At 48.0% G+C, this 20855-nt stretch overlaps 1 protein-coding gene and 1 non-coding gene across 2 annotated transcripts in view; both read left to right on the forward strand.

Annotated features, from left to right (window-relative positions):
• The first annotated feature begins 3615 nt into the window (after positions 1–3615).
• Positions 3616–20855, forward strand: part of LOC116515659 (basal cell adhesion molecule-like) — a 70637-nt gene continuing 53397 nt past the window's right edge. The window contains exon 1 of the mRNA XM_032227802.1: positions 3616–3757. Coding sequence (XP_032083693.1) covers positions 3682–3757 — 76 coding nt within the window. The 5' untranslated portion in view covers positions 3616–3681. The remainder of the gene's footprint in view (positions 3758–20855) is intronic.
• LOC116516260 lies at positions 16893–17000 on the forward strand. The gene has a single exon (XR_004256323.1). It is a non-coding gene; the product is annotated as a U6 spliceosomal RNA (small nuclear RNA).

A 20855-nucleotide genomic window follows, 5' to 3' on the forward strand; every position in this document is an offset into this window, starting at 1 on the left:
CCGAAATACATCCCCTTTAATCATTGTGTTCCATAATTTCCCCTTCCTCCGAATCAACAATATATAGTTGGAGATCTTCCAGAAGACGTGGTGTGCTCACCCAGGCCTTAACCCCCGGTGCCCCTCACTAGGGCAGAGCCAGCCTCAATCCTCTTTCTCTTCGATTGTTCACACGAGCATTGCTTAATTCCCCCAGAAGTAAGAGGGGCTTCCCTCATCCTTAGCTGCATCACAGTTTTTAAGAATTCGGTTCTCTTTCTTCCCACATCCGCCAAGGCCAGCCTGCAGGTGGATAAAAAATCTGCAAGGCTGGAGCACTCCGCCCCTTGGAGGGATGCCAGGTGCCTTGGGCCAAGGGCCAAGAGAGGCCAGATAGGATCAACCAAAGGAGTGGAGCATTCCCCAGGGTGCATGCATGGATTTTTCAACTCCCAGAATCCCCCAGGCAGGATGCATGGACTTCAGTTCCCAGGATCTTGCAGGCTGCATGCATGGACTTCAACTCCCAGAATTCCCCAGACAGGATGCATGGACTTCAGTTCCCAGGATCCCGCAGGCTGCATGCATGGACTTCATCTCCCAGAATCCCCCAGGCAGGATGCATGGACTTCAGTTCCCAGGATCTTGCAGGCTGCATGCATGGACTTCAACTCCCAGAATCCCCCAGGCAGGATGCATGGACTTCAACTCCCAGAATCCCCCAGGCAGGATGCATGGACTTCAGTTCCCAGGATACCGCAGGCTGCATGCATGGACTTCATCTCCCAGAAGTCTCCAGACAGGATGCATGGACTTCAGTTCCCAGGATCCCGCAGGCTGCATGCATGGACTTCAACTCCCAGAATTCCCCATACAGGATGCATGGACTTCAACTCCCAGAATTCCCCATACAGGATTCATGGACTTCAATTCCCAGAATTCCCCAGACAGAATGCATGGACTTCATCTCCCAGAATCCCCCAGGCAGGATGCATGGACTTCGGTTCCCAGGATCCCGCAGGCTGCATGCATGGACTTCAACTCCCAGGATTCCCCATACAGGATGCATGGACTTCAATTCCCAGAATTCCCCAGACAGAATGCATGGACTTCAACTCCCAGAATTCCCCAGGCAGGATGCATGGACTTCGGTTCCCAGGATCCTGCAGGCTGCATACATGGACTTCAACTCCCAGGATTCCCCACCCAGTGTGCCTGGACTTCAACTAGTAGGGGATTTAGGAGGCCGGAAGAGAGGGATTGGCAAAGCCAAGCTGGATTTGGCAGGCGACCGAGTTGCATGGCCTCCCACAGCCCACTCAAGCAAGCCTTTCTCAAACTTGGCAACTTTTTTAAGATGTGCGGCCTTCAAGCTCCCAGAATTCTTGCTGGATGGGAAATTTTGGAAGTCCAGGGACGTCAAAGTAGCGTGATGGTGGGGAATTGCTGCACTATAGGAATGCGTAGTCGGGGAGAGGGGAGCACTGGGTTGATTTGGGGGTCGGGGCATGCCTTGCAAAGCGTGAAGCTGCAAGAGTTTCAGCCTCTGCTGCATCCCCTCCTGGATCTGGATCACAGCTTGATGGTACCTGGGGGCAGAAACTCTAACCCTAATCCTGATATAAGCGGCCTTTGGCAAAACCTTTTTGAATGTTAGTCAAAGGAAAAGTTGACAGTCAAAAAAGACATCAAAAGAAATCTCTCTTTGAGAGGTCCTTGGTGCTGTCTGAGCTTGGTTGATTTTTTGCAGACGTTTCACTACACAAACTAGGTAACGTCATCAGTGCTAGTGACCCTTCCTTCCTTCCTTCCTTCCTTCCTTCCTTCCTTCCTTCCTTCCTTCCCTCTTTTCTTTTTTCCTTTCTTTCTTCTTTCTTTCCCTTTCCTCCCTCCCTCCCTCCCTCTGGACACTGGAACACCCTCTTAGCAAAATGGGGGAGGTCTCAGCTCCCTACCCCTTGGGCAGTTTTTTGATGGCCAGGCATTGCATTTAATGGGGGAGGGCGTGTTGGGTGACGCTTCAGGCAGTGGAGCAGCGACATGGATGCCCGAGAATCTCCCTAGGCTCCCAAGCAAAGAAAGAGAAAGAAACTTTTAAGAGGCAGAAACGCACCGGGGCAGCCGATGTGAGAGAGAACGAGTGAGTGGAGGGCGCTCTGCAGTTGCTCAGAAGCCCCCTCGCCTTTTCTTTGCTCAAAACCCAGCCAGGAGCACTGTTGAGCTTAGATGTTCCCATCCTTCAGGGGCGAGGAAGGATCGGCTGTCTGTTGCAGCGGTGTTCTTTGCAATGTTTCGTTTTTGGGGAGGGGGCTGCGTTAGAAAGAAAGAAAGAAAGAAAGAAAGAAAGAGAGAGAGAAAAAGAAAGAAATAAAAGGTTAAAAAGAAAGAAAGACAAGAGAGAGGGAAGGAAGGAAGGGAGAGAAGAAATGAAGAAAGAAAAAGAAATCTGAAAGAAAGAAGAGAAAGAAATAAAAGAGAAAGAGAAAAAGAAAGGAAAAAGAAAGAAAGGGAAAGAAAGAAAGAAGGGAAAGAAAGAAAGAAGGGAAAGAAAGAAAGAATGAAAAAAGAGAGAAAGAAAAAGAAGAGAAAGAAGAGAAAGAAAAAGAAAGAAGTGAGAAAGAAAAAGAAAAGTGAGAAAGAAAAAGGAGAGAAAGAAAGAAAAAGAAAGAAGAGAAAGAAAAAGGGAAAAAAAGAAAAGAGGAAAAGAAAAAAGAAAAGAGATAGAAAAGAAAGAAAGAAAAGGTTAAAAGGAAAGAAAGAGACAGGAGAGAGGGAAGGAAGGAAGAGAGAGAAGAAAGAATGAAGAAAGAAAAAAACTGAAAGAAAGAAAGAAAGAGAAAGAAAGAAAAAAGAAAGAAAGTGAAAGACAAAGAAAAAAAGAAGAGAAAGAAAGAAGAGAAAGAATAGAAAGAAAGAAAGAAAGAAAAAAGAAAAGAAAAGGTTAAAAGGAAAGAAAGACAGGAGAGAGGGAAGGAAGGAAGGAAGAGAGAGAAGAAAGAATGAAGAAAGAAAAAACCTGAAAGAAAGAAAGAAGAAAAAGAAAGAAGAGAAAAAGAAAAAAGAAAGTGAAAGACAAAGAAAAAAGAATAGAAAGAAAGAAAAGAGAAAGAAAAAAAGAAAGAAAGAAAGTGAAAGACAAAGAAAAAAGAAAGAAAAAAGAAGAGAAAGAAAGAATAGAAAGAATAGAAAGAAAGAAAGAAGTGAGAAAGAAAAAGAAAAGTGAGAAAGAAAAAAGAAAAGAAAGAAAAAAGAAAAGAAAGAAAAAAGAAAAGAAAAGGTTAAAAGGAAAGAAAGACAGGAGAGAGGGAAGGAAGGAAGGAAGGGAGAGAAGAAAGAATGAAGAAAGAAAAAAACTGGAAGAAAAAAGAAAGAAAGAGAAAGAAAGAAAAAAGAAAGAAAGTGAAAGACAAAGAAAAAAAGAAGAGAAAGAAAGAAGAGAAAGAAAAAGAAAGAAAGTGAAAGACAAAGAAAGAGAGAAAGAGAGAGGGTGCCCCCTGCCCCTCCTTCCTCCCTCCCTGCGCCCCTCCCTCCCCATTTGCCCGGGGGGGGCGGCTGGGGGGGGGCGGGGGTGGGGGGCGGCTGGGGATTGGGCTGAGCCACCGGAGGGCGGGCCGGGGGGCGGGCAGCAGCAGCGGGCAGCAGCGAGCGAGCGGCGGCGGCTTCTTCTTCAGTGTCGGCGTCGAGTTGCAGCGGGCGCGGATCATGAGCAGCGGCGGTCTCTGCAAGGCGCTCCCTCTGGCCGGCCTCCTGGCGGGGCTCTGGCTCCTCGCCTGCCCAGGTAAGAGCCGGCGGGACCCCCACTCCCACCCCAGCCCTCCTCTGGCCGTCCAGGCGGACTCCGCCGAGCGGCCCCGGGTGCAAATCCCGCCCGCTTGGCTGCTGCTGCTCCTGCTACCCCTTACAAGCGCAGGAGAGGCTGCCATCCACCTGCCGTTTCTCCTGCTCCCATCGCGGCTCCTGACTTTCTCTTAAGAGGAGACAACTCCCCCCTCCCCACTTTCTTTCCGAAGAGCCTCCTGGTTTAATTTGGGGAGGGGGGGGGAATCACCTGGACCCGCCTTCCTTTGGGGGGCGGACAAAGCCCCTGGCGCTCCACCAGTCTGGGGTGCGGGAAGGGTGGGGAGGGGGAGATTCTGGAATGGTGGGTTTCCCCCCTCCCCTCCCTGGAGTTTGGCTTCCTTTTCTCTCTCTCTCTCTCTCCTGCTTTGCAACTCGCCTCCTTTGAGGGGTCCTCAAAAGTCCCCAGTTTTTCCGCCCCCCCCCCCCATTTTCCCCAGCCCTGAAGGAAGATCTGGATTTGAATCTGGAGGACGGGGAGGCGAGGGGGTGCAATTGCAGGGGGAAATGATGACAACAGGGGGGAGAGAGAGTCCAGGCTTCGAATGGAGGACTTAAACAAGGGGAGGAGAAGCAGTTCTATGAGACAGGTAGGTAGGTCGGTGGTCCTCGGCTTAACGACCGCAACTGGAAACACCCCCACCCCCCATTTCTGTGGCTAAAGGAGTTTTGCTCCGTTTTACGACTTTTCTTGCAACTGTTACGTACGTAACCTGGTTCTTAAGGGAATCCGGCGTTGTCCCCCCCCCCCGCCGCCCCCCCCCCGGATTTTGCTTGTCAAGACGGTCGCAAAATGGGATTGCGTAACCCCGGGACTGGGGAAGCCGCCGTAAATAGGAGTCAGTTCCCCTGTGTTTGAATTTTGGTCAAGCGTGAGGATGCTCCAGTGGCGGTAAGGGCGAAAGTCACTTTTTTTCAGTGCCATTGTGGCTTTGCGCGGTCGCTAAATGAGCTGTCGTAAGTGGGGGAAAACCTGGGTATCCGTTCCCTGCCCCTCTGCTCACCTCATTGCTGTTTTCCCCCTGGCACTGGCTTCGATAAAACCCATTTAGTTCTCCCCCCCCCCAGGCTCCCAATGAAGGGGCGAAGAGAAGTGGCACATGGGCAGATGCCTGCCCCCCCCCTTACCACCCTCCCCACTTCTCTCCTGCCCCTCCCTCATCTCCTTCCCCACTAAGGCTAAGCTTCTTCCCAGCGCCGGACTGCTAAGCAATGGCTGGACCTCTCCTATGTGACTCATGCCCACGATGATGCCATAGCTTCATACAGATGGATTTTGGGGGGGAAGGGCTGCAGAGGGAGGGGTGAGGGCACAGGAGGGGCAAGGGTTAGAGGCAGAGGTGAGTCCCCCCCACCCCAGCTTTCCACCCAGATGGCAGGCAGAAGTCATGGGGGGCATCTGAAGAAAGAAATGCCAGCTGCACCTGCTATGGCACCTGCTTTGGTGTAGGGCAGGGTATCTACGCTTGACAATTTGAAGGCTTGTGGATTTCAACTCCCAGAATTCCCCCAGCCGGCCATGTTTTCATGCTTAAGGCAGGGCTAGAACTCACCGTCTCCTGGTGATTGGCCCAAAGTCACCCAGCCAGCTTTCATGCCTAAGGCGGGGCTAGAACTCACTGTCTCCTGGTAAGTTGGCCCAAAGTCACCCAGCCCGCTTTCATGCCTAAGGCGGGGCTAGAACTCACTGTCTCCTGGTAGGTTAGCCCAAAGACACCCAGCCGGCTTTCATGCCTAAGGCAGGACTAGAACTCACCGTCTCCTGGTAGGTTGGCCCAAAGTCACCCAGCCGGCTTTCATGCCTAAGGCAGGACTAGAACTCACTGTTTCCTGGTGATTGGCCCAAAGACACCCAGCCGGCTTTCATGCCTAAGACAGGACTAGAACTCACTGTCTCCTGGTAGGTTGGCCCAAAGTCACCCAGCCGGCTTTCATGCCTAAGGCAGGACTAGAACTCACTGTCTCCTGGTGATTGGCCCAAAGACACCCAGACGGCTTTCATGCTTAAGGCAGGACTAGAACTCACTGTCTCCTGGTAAGTTGGCCCAAAGATATCCAGCCGGCTTTCATGCCTAAGGCAGGATTAGAACTCACCATCTCCTGGTGATTGGCCCAAAGACACCCAGCTGGCTTTCATGCCTAAGGCAGGACTAGAACTCACAGTCTCCTGGAGATTGGGTTTAAGTTCCCCAGCTGGCTTTCATGCTTAAAGCAGGACTAGAACTCACAGTCTCCTGGTGATTGGTCCAATGTCACCCAGCTGGCTTTCATGTCTAAGTCAGGACTAGAAGTCACTGTTTCCTGGTGATTGGCCCAAAGACACCCAGCCGGCTTTTCATGCCTAAGGCAGGACTAGAACTCACTGTCTCCTGGTAAGTTGGCCCAAAGACACCCAGCCGGCTTTCATGCCTAAGACAGGACTAGAACTCACCATCTCCTGGTGATTGGCCCAAAGACACCCAGCCGGCTTTCATGCCTAAGGCAGGACTAGAACTCACCGTCTCCTGGTGATTGGCCCAAAGACACCCAGCTGGCTTTCATGCCTATGAATGCAGGCTGGGGAATTCTGGGAGTTGAAGTCCAGAAGTCTTCCAAGTTGCCAAGCTTGGAGACATCTGGGGCAGGGATTTAATTTGTGGTTGACCAGCCCAATGGAAGTGCTATTAATTCCTGCCACCTTGCTTGGACCTGGCATCCAGCAGCCTCTCCATCCTTCGAAGCCTGGCCCGCCCAAGGATTAAATGATAGCCTCTGCTGTAGGCTTTTCAAGGCTGGCTTGCAACACTCTGGAGGGGGAAAATCTATGAGTCTCTGCAAGTTTTTTACTTTCGGAGAAATCCCTTTGGAAGGGGAGAAGGAGTGAAGTTTCACTGGGTGACGAAGGAGAAGAGGTGGCCCAAAGACTCAAGTAAAGAATTGAAATAAAGTTTAAAAGTTTGCCCCAGGCTTGGAAACAAGGAGACTTGTGAGTTCTAGTTCCTCCTTAGCCATGAAGTTGGGTGGGTGACTTTGGGCCAATCCCCAGGTGATGCTGTGTTCTAGCATGCCTTAGGCACGAAAGCCAGCTGGGTGACTTTGGGCCAGTCACTTTCTTGGACTGGGCAAAGAAGGTGCCTTAGGTATATTCTCTGTCTTGAGTTATTTATAAAAAGACTGAAGGGATGAAGAAGAATGTAAATCAAATCTAAACAGGGGCGTCATTTGAAGGAATAGAAAATGGCTGAGCAGAACATTTTGTCTCAGTCAGTTTACACGAGAAGAGAATCCACTTTCCTTCTCACTGGGTACCCTCCCCACGCCCTCTTCCCCTTTCTCTCTCTCTCTCTCTGTCCCTTTCTCTCTCTCTCTCTTTCTTTCTCTCCTTCTCTCTGTCTCTCTTTTCTCTCTGTCTGTCTCTTTCTCTCTGTGTCTCCCTTTCTCTCTCTCTCTCTCTTTCTGTCTCTCCCTTTCTCTGTGTCTGTGTCTCTGTTTCTCTCTGTCTCTCCCTTTCTCTCTGTCTGTCTTTCTCTCTATCATTCTCTTTCTCTCTGTCTCCCTTTCTTTATTTCTTTATTTCTCTCTCTCCCTTTCTCATTCTGTGTATCCATTTCTGTCTCTCTTTGTGTCTCTCTCTTTTCTGTCTGTCTCTCTTTGTATGTCTCTCTGTGTCTCCCTTTCTCTTTCTCTCTTTCTCTGTATGTCTCTCGTTCTCCCTTTCTCTATCTCTTTCTCTTTCTCTCTCTCCCTTTCTCTCTGCCTTTCTCTCTCTCTCTGTGTCTGTCTCTCCCTTTCTCTGTCTCTCTTTGTGTCTCCGTCTCTCCCTTTCTCTGTCTCTTTCTGCCTTTCTCTCTATCTTTCTGTCTTTCTTTGTCTGTCTCTCTCTTTCTCTCTTTTTTCTGTTTGTCTCTCTTTCTCTGTATGTCTCTGTGTCTCCCTTTCTCTTTCTCTCTTTCTTTGTATATCTCTCCCTCTTCCTTTCTCTATCTCTTTCTCTCCCTTTCTCTCTGCCTTTCTCTCTCTCTCTCTCTGTGTCTCTCCCTTTCTCTGTATCTTTGTGTCTCTGTCTCTCCCTTTCTCTGTCTCTCTCTGTCTTTCTCTCTGTCTATCTTTCTCTGTCTGTCTTTCTCTTTATGTCTCTCTCTCCGCCGTTCTCTATCTCTTTCTCTCTCTCCAATTCTCATTCCCTTTCTCTCTGTATGTGTGTCTCTGTCTCTCCCTTTCTCTGTCTCTCTCTGTCTTTCTCTCTGTCTATCTTTCTCTGTCTGTCTTTCTCTTTATGTCTCTCTCTCCGCCGTTCTCTATCTCTTTCTCTCTCTCCAATTCTCATTCCCTTTCTCTCTGTATGTGTGTCTCTGTCTCTCCCTTTCTCTGTCTCTCTCTGTCTTTCTCTCTGTCTATCTTTCTCTGTCTGTCTTTCTCTTTATGTCTCTCTCTCCGCCGTTCTCTATCTCTTTCTCTCTCTCCAATTCTCATTCCCTTTCTCTCTGTATGTGTGTCTCTGTCTCTCCCTTTCTCTGTCTCTCTCTGTCTGTCTTTCTCTCTGTCTGTCTCTCTGGCATGCTAGAATTCTGCAGATGGCAGAGCCTGGTGCAAAAAGAGAGGTTGCTTCTTAAATTGCAGCAAAAAGGACAGGAGCTCCCTCAGATGCCAGGGCAGCCTGCTTTGGGTGTGGCAGAGAGAGATGAGTGGGGCTGGACTGGCACAGGAGCTGCCTGGAGAAGGGAAGAAGGAGCAGAAGGGGAGGTGGAGGGGAAAGGCGGGGTAAGGGAGTGTGGGAAGCCCCCTCCCCAGCTTGGGAGTTCTAGGGAGGGATGCTGCTTAGCCAAACATGCTCCAGCTGGTTGTTTGTTCAGAATTGGCACTTCTCACATTCCACCTCCTTGAGTTTTTCATCGTCTCCTTAATCTTTGTTTGCTAGGCTGGATTGCGGGGGGAAATTTCTGCTCTGGGGTCCCTCCGGGCATAACCCCCCACCCACCCAGGAAGAGTTTGAGGGAGGTTTGAGCTGGGAAGGACAGCCGGGGAAAACCGTGGGTAGGGTCTCTAGCCCCTTTTGATTGAGCTCTAAGGCAGGAGTTCCCAAACTTGGCAATTTTAAGACTTGCATAGTTTGTTAGTTTGTTTAACTTCCACTTTAAGACTTGTGGACTTCAACTCCCAGAATTCTCCAGCCGGCATTCTGGGAGTTGAAGTCCACAAGTCTTAAGGTTGCCAAGTTTGAGGACCCCTGGGCTCTAAGGGGTCTTGGAAGCGTATTTGATGCTTTTCTCCAAGCAGACATCAGTTATATTGGATTCCAATAAGCATCCAACACCGTCAGCAGTTCCTGGATTGAACCGACTGGGGGGGAAGAGAGAGAGTGTGAGAGAGAGAGAGAGAGAGAGGGAGGGAGGGAGGGAGGGAGGGAGGGAGAGAGAGAGAGAGAATTTGCAAGTTGTGCAAAGTGTGGTTGAGTGGATCATGGCCCCAGATCTGGGCCGCTTCTCCTCCTTGTGTGCTATTTTGGAAAGTGCTTTTCGGGGCTGGTTGCCATTCCAGATGTTGGGAAAGGAAAATGGGATGTTTGTGGGCAGGGAGGGGTTAAAGGACACCACAGGGGTTATGGCATCCCTCTCAAGTGATGTAATTTGTGTCGGTTGCGGCTGATTTGTATAGTTGTGTGTCGTTATATAAGTCACAGTATTTGAGCCAGTTTGGTGGGGTGGTTAAAGCACTGGTCTAGAAACCAGGAGACAGTGAGTTCTAGTCCTGCCTTAAGCATGAAAGCCAGCTGGGGAACTTTGTGCCAATCTCCAGGAGACTGTGAGTTCTAGTCCTGACTTAGACATGGAAAACTAGCTGGGTGACATTGGACCAATCACCAGGAGATTGTGAGTTCTAGTCCTGCCTTAAGCATGAAAGCCAGCTGGGGGACTTAAACCCAATCTCCAGGAGACTGTGAGTTCTAGTCCTGACTTAGACATGGAAAACTAGCTGGGTGACATTGGACCAATCACCAGGAGATTGTGAGTTCTAGTCCTGCCTTAAGCATGAAAGCCAGCTGGGGAACTTTGTGCCAATCTCCAGGAGACTGTGAGTTCTAGTCCTGACTTAGACATGGCAAACTAGCTGGGTGACATTGGACCAATCACCAGGAGATTGTGAGTTCTAGTCCTGCCTTAAGCATGAAAGCCAGCTGGGGGACTTAAACCCAATCTCCAGGAGACTGTGAGTTCTAGTCCTGACTTAGGCATGGAAAACTAGCTGGGTGACATTGGACCAGTCACCAGGAGACAGTGAATTCTAGTCCTGACTTAAGCATGAAAGCAAGCTGGGGAACTTTGTGCCAATCTCCAGGAGACTGTGAGTTCTAGTCCTGACTTAGACATGGAAAACTAGCTGGGTGACATTGGACCAATCACCAGGAGATTGTGAGTTCTAGTCCTGCCTTAAGCATGAAAGCCAGCTGGGGAACTTTGTGCCAATCTCCAGGAGGCTGTGAGTTCTAGTCCTGACTTAGGCATGGAAAACTAGCTGGGTGCCAATCTCCAGGAGACTGTGAGTTCTAGTCCTGACTTAGACATGGAAAGCTAACTGGGTGACATTGGACCAATCACCAGGAGATAGTGAGTTCTAGTCCTGCCTTAAGCATGAAAGCCAGCTGGGGGACTTTGTGCCAATCTCCAGGAGACTGTGAGTTCTAGTCCTGACTTAGACATGGAAAACTAGCTGGGTGACATTGAACCAATCACCAGGAGACCGTGAGTTCTAGTCCTGCCTTAAGCATGAAAGCCAGCTGGGGGACTTTGTGTCAATCTCCAGGAGACTGTGAGTTCTAGTCCTGACTTAGACATGGAAAACTAGCTGGGTGCCAATCTCCAGGAGACTGTGAGTTCTAGTCCTGACTTAGACATGGAAAACTAGCTGGGTGACAATCACCAGGAGACTGTGAGTTTTAGTCTGCTCTGTGCATGCTCAAAAATCTCAAAGCACCTGCTCTAAAAATGGAAGAATAGCCACATTTCTTGCAAACTGGGGAATTTTGGCAGTTTGAAGTCCACGCTTCTTAAATTTGTTGAGATTGTGATTGCTGAGATTTTCCCACCAGGTTGCAAATCCCAGGAATGCAGGCTAGAGTTGAATTTTTATTTTTATTTTAAAAGAAAAAACACCATCCCCGATGAAGCCAGCGGCGACCTATGCCCAAAAATATGTTTTGGTACACTCAGGATTGTGTTGTTTGTCAATCATAATGCCCAGATGTCTCCATCACTCCTGTTCTAACTCAAGGAAGGCCCGTTCTTTCTTCTTCTCCAAATTTGAGGGATTGATCATTTTTTCCCCTCTTGATCAGATTATGGATAAGGAAGCAGGTGGGCTGAAAAATTCTCCTTTGCTGGGTGAGAAATATTACAGGTGGCTCGGCCCTTAAGACACTTTCGTGCCTGCTGCGCTAAACTTATGGCCCCCAGGCAGCTGAAGACTTCTCAAGAAAGAAAGAAAAAGCTATTTTTATTTTTCTTTCTGCTTGGAAAGTAGGGGTTCTTCTTTGATTTATGGTTGAGCGCTTACCAGTTTTAGAGCTGTGAATATTTTTCAGAAGAGGAGGGCAAAACTAGAGGTAGTCCTCCATTTACAACCGTCACAGCACCTCCAAAATCACACGCTCAACATTAGGGCACTTGGCAATGGGTCATGTAGTTTTGCAGCATCAGTGTGCGTGTGTGCGTGAGAGAGAGAAAGAGGGAGGGAGGGAGGGAGGGAGAGAGAGAGAGATGGCTAGGGAATTCTGGGAGTTGAAGTCCACAGGTCTTAAAGTGGCCCAGGTTGGAAACTTCTGTTTTATGCAGTGCTGCTTATCCCTAATTTTAAAAAGAAAAAAAAAAGAAAGAAGGAGGAATTGTAGTTTTGTGGTTGTGAACAAGGGCTCCCATGCTTAGGATAGCTTGTTTCCAAAGGAGTGTGCAAACCTCAAAGTGGAGCTCCGTTTGATTCTCGGGATAAAGGGAATTGGAATGAGAATAGAGCCGGAAGGGACCTTGGAGGTCTTCTAGTCCAGCCCCCCTGCTCAAACAGGAGATCGTATACTATTTCAGACAAATGGCTATCCAACATCTTCTTAAAGACTTCCAGTGATGAAGCATTCACCACTTCTGAAGGCAACTTCCGTTCCGCTGGTTTAATTGTTCCTGAATCCATTTGGCTCGAATAACACATTAACAATTGATGGAAGGGACCTCAGAGGTCTTCTATTCCAGCCCCCTGCTCAAACAGGAGACCCCTAGACCACGTTTCAGACGAGTGACTGTCCAGTCTCTTCTTAGAAACATCCATTGATGGAGTGCCCACAACTGACAAGTTGTTCCACCGGTTAATGGTCCTCGTTGTTAGGAAATTCCTCCTTAATTCCAGCTTGCTTCTCTCCTTGATTAGTTTCCATCCATCGCTTCTCGTCCTGCCTTCTGGTGCTTTGGGAAACAAGTTGACCCCCTCCTCTTTGTTGCAGCCCTTCAAATATTGAAATGCTGATATAATGTCCCCCCCTCCCTGCCCCCTGCTATCATCTCCCCCCTCCTTAGATATGAGGTGCAGGTTTGTTTAATTTTGACTTTGGGAACTAGAAATGTGGGGGAAAAACCCAACCTTTTTTGCCTGGGGGGGTGGGGAAGAGTGTGCATGTCAATTCACGCGAGGGTCTTCTTTCTTGCTTGAGCCAAGCTTGGCAGTGAGGCTGGGGCAATTCCGGTGGCGCTGCCAGCTGCAGCCAGCAATGCCCGAGGTGTGCAAATTGTTTTGGAACTTGTTCAGCGAGAACTTGGCTGGTGGCAAGGAAGAGGGAAGCCGGCTACAGCTTCTCAATGAACCAGGAGCTGCCCAAGATTGGCCCCTTTAAGATGGATGGACTTCAACTCCCAGAATTCCCTGGGAGGCTTACTGGGAAAAAGATCCGGTCAGAGGCCCACAAATCTATGGGGATGAGTCTTTAAAGACGAGTGTGTCTTAACGTCGCCAACTTTGGCATGGCTGGCATTTGTTTCCAGTGAGTTTTGCCCCGTTTTACGACTTTCCTGGCTTCCGCCGTTAAGGGAATCACTGCAGTTCCGAAGTTAGTAGCGTGGACTTGCCTTGCAAAAGTTGTATCCCCTGACCCTGGGACCGTCGTAAAGATGAGTCGGTTTGCCAAACGTTTGAATTCTGATCACGTGACCGTGGGGAACGCTACGACGGTCGTTAAGCGTGAAAAACAACCCTCAATCCCTTTTTTTCAACGCCGTGGTGACTTTGAGGGGGCCACTGAAGGAACCGTTGTAAGTCGAGGAACTACCTGTCCTTCCCTTGCAAAAACACCTGCGCGGCGGATGTCCTGATCAAAGTAATTTGGGGTGTCCTTTATGTTTCTGCTCCTGGCGGCTTCTTGCCATTTGTTATTATTATTATTATTTTTGAAACGGTCACTAAGTGAACCGTTGTAAGTCGAGGACCACCGGGACTGCTGGGGTGTGCTTCTAACCTGTCCTCCCTCGCGAGATTGACGTCAAGGCATGCAAAAAAAAAACCCCGCCGGAGCTTCGATGGCCCCGGGTGCCAATCCTGCATTCTTTCGACCTCTCCTTGAACTGTCAATCTGTCAATCACAGACCTCATCTTCTTCTTCCTCCCCCCCCCCCCCCCGCGCGCACACACACACACACACACACACACACAGACACACCAGCCCTCCTCCCCTGCGATAACATCTCTTAGCCACAGGCGGGGAAGATCACAGTTGATCCCAACCGGTTTGGCAACTTTGGGAGCCCGAAAGTATCACAATCCAGAAAGGGGAGAACAAACATGGCAAGATTTTGACTTTTAGAGTCCTGACTCCATTTCCTTCCTCCTCCCCCCTATTGTGTTCGCCCGCCCTCCCCCAATCCCTTTGCATCCTGGTTTCCCCGGATCCCTCCAGGTAGGCTGCAGGTGTGCTCAAATATATTCCCCCCACCCCAACACACCTATCTCCTTGCAAAGCTGGACAATGCAAACTTCCAAGCTAGGATTCCCGTTTTCTGTTTTTTTTCCCTCCTCCTTCCTTCCCTCCCTCCCTCCTCCTCCTCCTCCTCCTCCTCCTCCTCCCCCCCCTCCCATGTCTCCAGCCTTTTCCCTGCATTGTGCCTGCCCGCCCAAGCGTGGCACCTGGTCAAATCAGCCAGGAGAAGCACAGCTGGGGACGGTGATGGTTGGCTAGAGTTGATCCCAGAATTTCTGTTTAAATCCGGTCGAATGGATTTCAAGAAGGGCTTTGGGGGCAACCTAAATCGCCATCATCGCAGAATCTAGATTTTTTTCCCCCCCGAAATATTTTATTTCCATTTTCATAACATACAATCACATGTATACTATACATAGCCAATATCCTATAGTATTAAATAATAATTAAATCAGTTCCTCTTGTCAAGAATGCCCATAAAAATAAAAACCCGTTATTAGCTCTTCTGCTCTCCATACACCTCTTTCTTCTACCTCTCTCCAACTTCCTATCGTCCCTCCATCATCCTTTCCTACTCTACGTCCCCTTCCTTTCTCCTCCTCTCTACATTCCACTCCTCCTTATCCTCATCTTCCCCCCTTACCCTCTCCTATCCCTCTCTTCCCATCTTTCTTCTCCCTTCTGCTTCCCACTCTTCCTCTCATTGGTGTATTTCCGCTTCCATACTACTCTACTTCCCCTTCCTTTCTCCTTCTCCTCTCTCTTCATTCCACTCCTCCTTATCCTCCTCATCTTCCCCCCTTACCCTCTCTCCTATCCCTCTCTTCCCATCTTTCTTCTCCCTTCTGTCTCCCACTCTTCCTCTCCTTGGTGTATTTCCGCTTCCATATCAATATACTTAGCATATCCTTATCTTCTTGCCCGAATCTAGATTTAGAAGGTTCCCCCCCCCCCCCAAATCTGTAGAGATTTCCTATCGTTCTCCAAATCAGGGTTTCTTTTTCTTCTTATTTTTTTCCATTGCTACTGCAAAGGGCTTCTGAGCACGTTCAGAGGGCTTCCCGGTTTCCCCGTCGTTGCAAACATCTAAGGCACTTTTGCTTGTAATTCTAATTGGCAGATAGAGTCCCCGACTTACAACACTTTCTTCAGTGACCGTTCCAGGTTTCAATAGCACTGAAAAAAGTGACTTACGACCACGATCCACACTTACGACCGTTGCAGCATTTTCCCCATGGTCATGGGATCAAAATTCAGATGCTGGTCAGCTAAGTCAGATGACAGTCCAAGTGTCCCGGGGTCATGTAATCCTCCCTTTATGACCTTCCTGAGAAGCAAAGGCCATGAGGAAGCTGGGTTCACTTAACGACCGCGTAACTAACTTAGCAACTGCAGCGATTCACTTAACAATGGTAGCAAGAAAGATCATAAAAAGGGGGCAAAAGACCTCATTTAATGACTGTCTCACTTTGCAACAGACATTTTGGGCTCCAATTGTGGTCGTAAGTCGAGGACGACCTGCATGGATATAAGAAATATTGACGTGGCATGGTTTCATTGCTTTTCCTGTCGTGAGCCATCCAGAGTCACCCCTGAGGGGAGATGGCCAGCAAATAAATCTAATAAATAAAAATAAAATAAAATATGGTAAGAAAAATAAAATATAAAATAAAATAGAGTAAGGTGAAATGAAATAAAATGAAATAATAAAATAAATAAAAAACTAAAATAAAATAAAGAATTCTATTCTGTTCTGTTCCGTTCTATTCTATTGTTTTATTCATGTTTTATTCCTATTCTATTCCATTCCATTCTCTTCTATTGTTTTATTCCTATTCTCTTCTATTGTTTTATTCCTATTCTCTTCTATTGTTTTATTCCTATTCTATTCTATTGTTTTATTCCTCTTCTCTTCTCTTCTATTGTTTTATTCCTATTCTATTCTATTCTATTCTATTGTTTTATTCCTCTTCTCTTCTCTTCTATTGTTTTATTTCTCTTCTCTTCTATTGTTTTATTCTGGTTTTATTCCTATTCTCTTCTATTTTATTCTATTCTCTTTTATTGTTTTATTCCTATTCTATTCTATTCTTTCCTATTCCTATTCCTTATTCTATTCTATTCTTCTATTCTATAGTAAATTAAAGTAAACTAAACTAAAGTAAAATAAATAAAAATATATATATATACACACTCAGGTTCTGGAGATCAGGGCTGGTTGGCCAGCCCCCAAAACCCTCCCCTTGATATGCCCGCTCTCCGCCGTAACCCACTTCCATCCTATTTTTCTCCTCCGAGCTGTGGGAAAACAGGGCGGGATCTGTGCCGGTTCTCCTCCTTTGGACCTCGAGAGCTTCCTTGACTTTCCTCCTTTCTTCGCTTTGCTTGGCATCTGTCACCCCCCCCTCCAAACCTCCCCCCCCCAGACAAAAGCCCCAGTTCTCCTCATGTTAATGAGCTGGCTGCGCCCAGCGTGTCTGCCCGGGTTTGATGCCGGCGCTGTGGAGACCTCACACTCGTCCCAGGCTTGAGAGCGGCGGAGAGACAATCGCCGTGCGGGATTGACTCTGCTTTCATCCCAAGCAAAGCCCTGGCGTCTCTCCTGGGCCTTGGCTATTTCTGGAACTGGGGTCTTTTTTTAGACCCTCTGGGCCTTTAGGGCATTCCCCTCTCCAGCCCCCAAGGGCAAAACTATTCATAGCTGGCATTTTGTTCCCCCAGCGTTTTCTCACGGACAGCCTCAGGAGCTGAGCGTTGGGAAAGCCTTTGGAGAATCCGTGCCGTGGAAGTTATGTTGAATGGTTATTCAGTGCTGTTTTTTTTTTTTTTTTAAAGGTAGAATACCGGTAGTCCTCAACCTACGACCCTAACCGAGGCCCAGATTTCTGTCGTTAAGTGAGACAGGGGTGCCGTGCGTTTGGCCACGGTTGTTAAGTGAATCGCCGCAGTCAATAAGTTACTAATCCAGTATACATTAGGCTAGACAAGAATTTGGTGGTAAACTAGAACTATTTTGACACACACAAAAATTGTACTCCGATGTCTCACTGATTGAGGAATGATGAAATGTTTGTTTTAAAAGAAAATAAAACTTTTGAAACCTAAGATAAGTTACTAATCCAGTCGTCAAATTAAATTGATTAATTACGTGCTCGCTTGCGGAAGCACATAGACTAACATTGGAACGATACGGAGAAGATTAGCAGGGCCCGTACGCCAGGATGGCACGCAAATTCGCGAAGCGTTCCATATTTTCCCTTTTTCTCTGCCTGTATAATTTCTCCATTTCTGATCAGGAGGAATATTCGACGTTATGCATAGGTCTCTATTATTTCCCCAAACGGAAACCAGTGAAGCGCAAAAATATATATAATCTGCCAAATGGAAACCAAGTTCAGCAGACAAATATATAATCCGCGGCCTTGAACGTGTGTTTGAAAGGCGAGGGGGGAATGGTATAATTCAAATAAAGACAACGATAAACAATTGGGGAAAAAATATATTAATTAAATAGTTAAATTGAGTTAAAATGAAAGTACCCAGTACAAAATCCAGGAGTGGTTTGCAGGTAATGGGAGGCATTCCATTGTGCGGTTTCCCCTCACCTTGACCCTCCCTTCTTCTCCATGGTCTTTCCACCCCGGGCAGTGGGGTCTTATGAAGTCCTCCGGGCTTCCCACTCGCTCCCACCCTTGGTCAGAATGCCTCAAGAGCCCCTTAGCTAGTGTGATAAGTCAAGGGCCACTTTTCAAGGGCCAATTTTGCAGAGGCCTGCCTGGGTGTGTCCTGCGTGGAATCTCCCTTTGTGTGTGTGTTTGGTTTTCTTTTCTCCTTTTCTTTTCTCTTTTCCTTTCCTTTCTTTTCCCCTGTTTTTCCTTTTTTTCTTTCCTCCTTTCCTTTCTTCCTTCTCCCTCCCTCTTTCCTTTCCTTTCCTTCTTCTCCCTCCCTCCCCCTTTCCTTTCCTTCTTCTCTCTCCCTCTTTCCTTTCCTTCTTCTACTTCCCTCCATCTTTCCTTTCCTCTCCTCCTTCTCCCTCACTCCTTCTTTCCTTACCTGCTTCTCTCTCTCTCTCTTTCCTTTCCTTTCTTTTCCTTCTCCCTCCCTCTGTCCTTTCCTTTTCTTTCCTTTCCTTCTCCTCCCTCCCTCCCTCTTTCCTTTTCTTTCCTTCTTCTCCCTCCCTCCTTCCCTCTTTCCTTTCCTTCTCCCTCCCTCCCTCTTTCCTTTCCTTTCCTTCTCCCTCCCTCCTTCCCTCTTTCCTTTCATTTCCTTCTCCCTCCTTCCCTCCCTCTTTCCTTTCCTTTCCTCCTCCCTCCTTCCCTCCCTCTTTCCTTTCCTTTCCATTCCTGCTTCTCTCTCTCTTTTTCCTTTCTTTTCCTTCTCCCTCCTTCCCTCTTTTCTTTCCTTTCCTTCTCCTCCCTCCCTCCTTCCCTCTTTCCTTTCCTTCTCCTCCCTCCCTCTTTCCTTCTTCTCCCTCCCTCCCTCTTCCCTTCCCCACCCCTCCCCTCCTCCCCTCTTTCATCTTTCTTCTTCCTTTCCCTCCCCTCCTCTTTTTCCTTTCCTCTTTCCTTTCTACTTTTTCTTTTTCCTTCTCTTCCGTTCTTTTCGCCAAGGTGCTAAAGGGAAGCCTTGCCCAGGCCTTTGAAAGATTCCCCCCAAAGTGCATCCAGGACCTGCTTGGGCAATTGTGAGTGGCCCCTTCCCAGTCCTCCTATCATTTGAGCCCCCTCCTAATCTCTCTCTGCCCAGGGCGAGGAGGGGGGGGGGGAGTTGGTTGTAGAAATGCTAAAAAGCACCATCTGGCAAAGATATTGAAATGCAGAGGATGCTGAGATGTGTGGGACATTTACACCCGATTAAATAAATTGGCCTGACTTCCTGCAGGGAGTGTGTGTGCTTTGGCCAGGGAATTTTAATTATGCCTGTCAAGGGGAAGGGATGAGAACCAGAGAATGTAAGGAGAGGGAAGGGGTTCCACCACAGAACTGCGCTCGACTAAACCGCGTAGCTGACGTCATCAACAGGGCAACAACAGCGCGGAGACAGAAGCACGCTGTAAACCCTAAACCTAAAATTAACACCTAAACCTAAACCTAACCCCCCTAAACCTAACCCTAATCCTAACCCTTAACCTAACCCTAACCCTTAATCTAACCCTAACCCTAACCCTTAACCTAACCCTAAACCTAATCCTAACCCTTAACCTAACCCTAACCCTTAATCTAACCCTAACCCTTAACCTAACCCTAACCCTAACCCTTAACCTAACCCTAACCCTAAACCTAACCCTAACTCTTAATCTAACCCTAACCCTTAACCTAACCCTAAAGCTAACCCTAACCCTAACCCTTAATCTAACCCTAAAGCTAACCCTAAAGCTAACCCTAACCCTTAATCTAACCCTAAACCTAACCCTAACCCTTAACCTAACCCTAAACCTAACCCTAACCCTTAACCTAACCCTAAACCTAATCCTAACCCTTAACCTAACCCTAAACCTAACCCTAACCCTTAACCTAACCCTTAACCTAACCCTAAACCTAACCCTAAACCTAACTCTTACCTTAACTTGAATCGGCTTGCTTTCAAAGCGCTATTTAAAGCGCCCTTCTTTCTCCGCGCTGGCTGTTGTCGCCCTGTTGATGACGTCAGCGACGCGGTTTAATCGGGCGCGGCTTAGTCGAGCGCGGTTTTGATGGGTCACGGAGGGAAGGGTCTCCCCCCCCCAAAAAAAAGTCCAAATGACAGCCACCATCCCAACATCGGACAAGGTCTTCAAATGCCCCCTTGCTTCGTGTTTTTCTCTGCATCCCTCCAGCCTCCGAAGGCCATCCTAATCCCCCTCCCCCAGTTCCTTGTTCACCCTAATCTCTGCCCCAGATTTTTAAACTTTAGGTAAATGCTCCCAATCCTATCTCCCAAGTTTGGGGGGGGGGGGAAATGCCCATATTTTTCGGAGTATAAGACGCACCTTCCCCCCCCCCAAGAGGGGGAAAAATCTGGGTGCGTCTTACCCACTGAATACAGCTTTTTTGGCCTCCCCAAACCCCATCCCCTTTGCAAAAATGGACATGCAGAGGGTTTGGGCAGCTTGCAAAATGTTCCTGGGGCTGGGGAAGGCAAAAACGAGCGAAAAACGGGGCGGTTTTTGCTAGTTTTTGCCCCAGGAGCATTCTGCAAGCCTCCCAAAGCCTATGTATGTCCTGTTTTTTTGCGAAAAACAGGCCTTTTTTGCTCATTTTTGCTCCCCCCCCCCAGCAGCACTTTGCAGGCTCTCAAACTCGCAAAAAACAAGGCATGCAGAGGGTTTGGGAGGTCTGCAGAGTGCAGAAACTTTTTTTTTAATTTACTTCTTCAAAATCTTGGTGCGTCTTATACTCCGGTGGGTCTTATATTCCGAAAAATACAGTAGTTTCCGGCCCGAAACTTCAGGGCTGATGGTTGTTAGAATAGTTTTAATTCTCTTTAAAACAAGTCAATAAAAACTTTGACAGGTTGAAATCCTCCCAGACTTCTCTTCCCACTCCCCCCCCGCCCCCCCCCCCCCCGGTTGAATTCTGCACATATTTTTCTTTTTATTCCTGTGCATTTCTAAGCATCTCCTACAGGTCTTTTGATGTTTACTTAACTCAGCCTGATTTCCACCACCACCATGCTTTTTTGCAAAAGCAACTGCAGCAAAAGCCAAAAAGGGAGAATTTGGCTTCTGTCCCAGGTACTTTTAGAGACAAACAGGAAGGGATGCAGCCTTCCTTGGCTGGTACACCTGAGAGAACAACAATGCCAACAACAAAAAGCTCACACCAGGTGCGATGTCTTGCAAGATCAACCGTGAGCCTGGTGAGATTCGAACTGCCGAATTGCAGAATCAGCAGAATTGAAGCCTGCAGTACTGCATTCTAACCACTGTGCCCCCACGAATTGATAACTGCCTCGCTTAGCAACAAAAGCTCCTTTGTGGCCGTTACTTTAACCAAGTCAGGTAGAAACCCAATAAATGCATTTAGGCAGCAGGGCAAGGTTGATTGATGTTAGCCTTGGTTAGAATCTCTCTCTCTCTCTCTGGGTCTTTCTTTCTTTTAGCAGCTTAGCGTGGCAGACGAATTGCCTTCGC

Source organism: Thamnophis elegans, chromosome 12 (assembly GCF_009769535.1).
Source record: "Thamnophis elegans isolate rThaEle1 chromosome 12, rThaEle1.pri, whole genome shotgun sequence".
Lineage (NCBI taxonomy): Eukaryota > Metazoa > Chordata > Lepidosauria > Squamata > Colubridae > Thamnophis > Thamnophis elegans.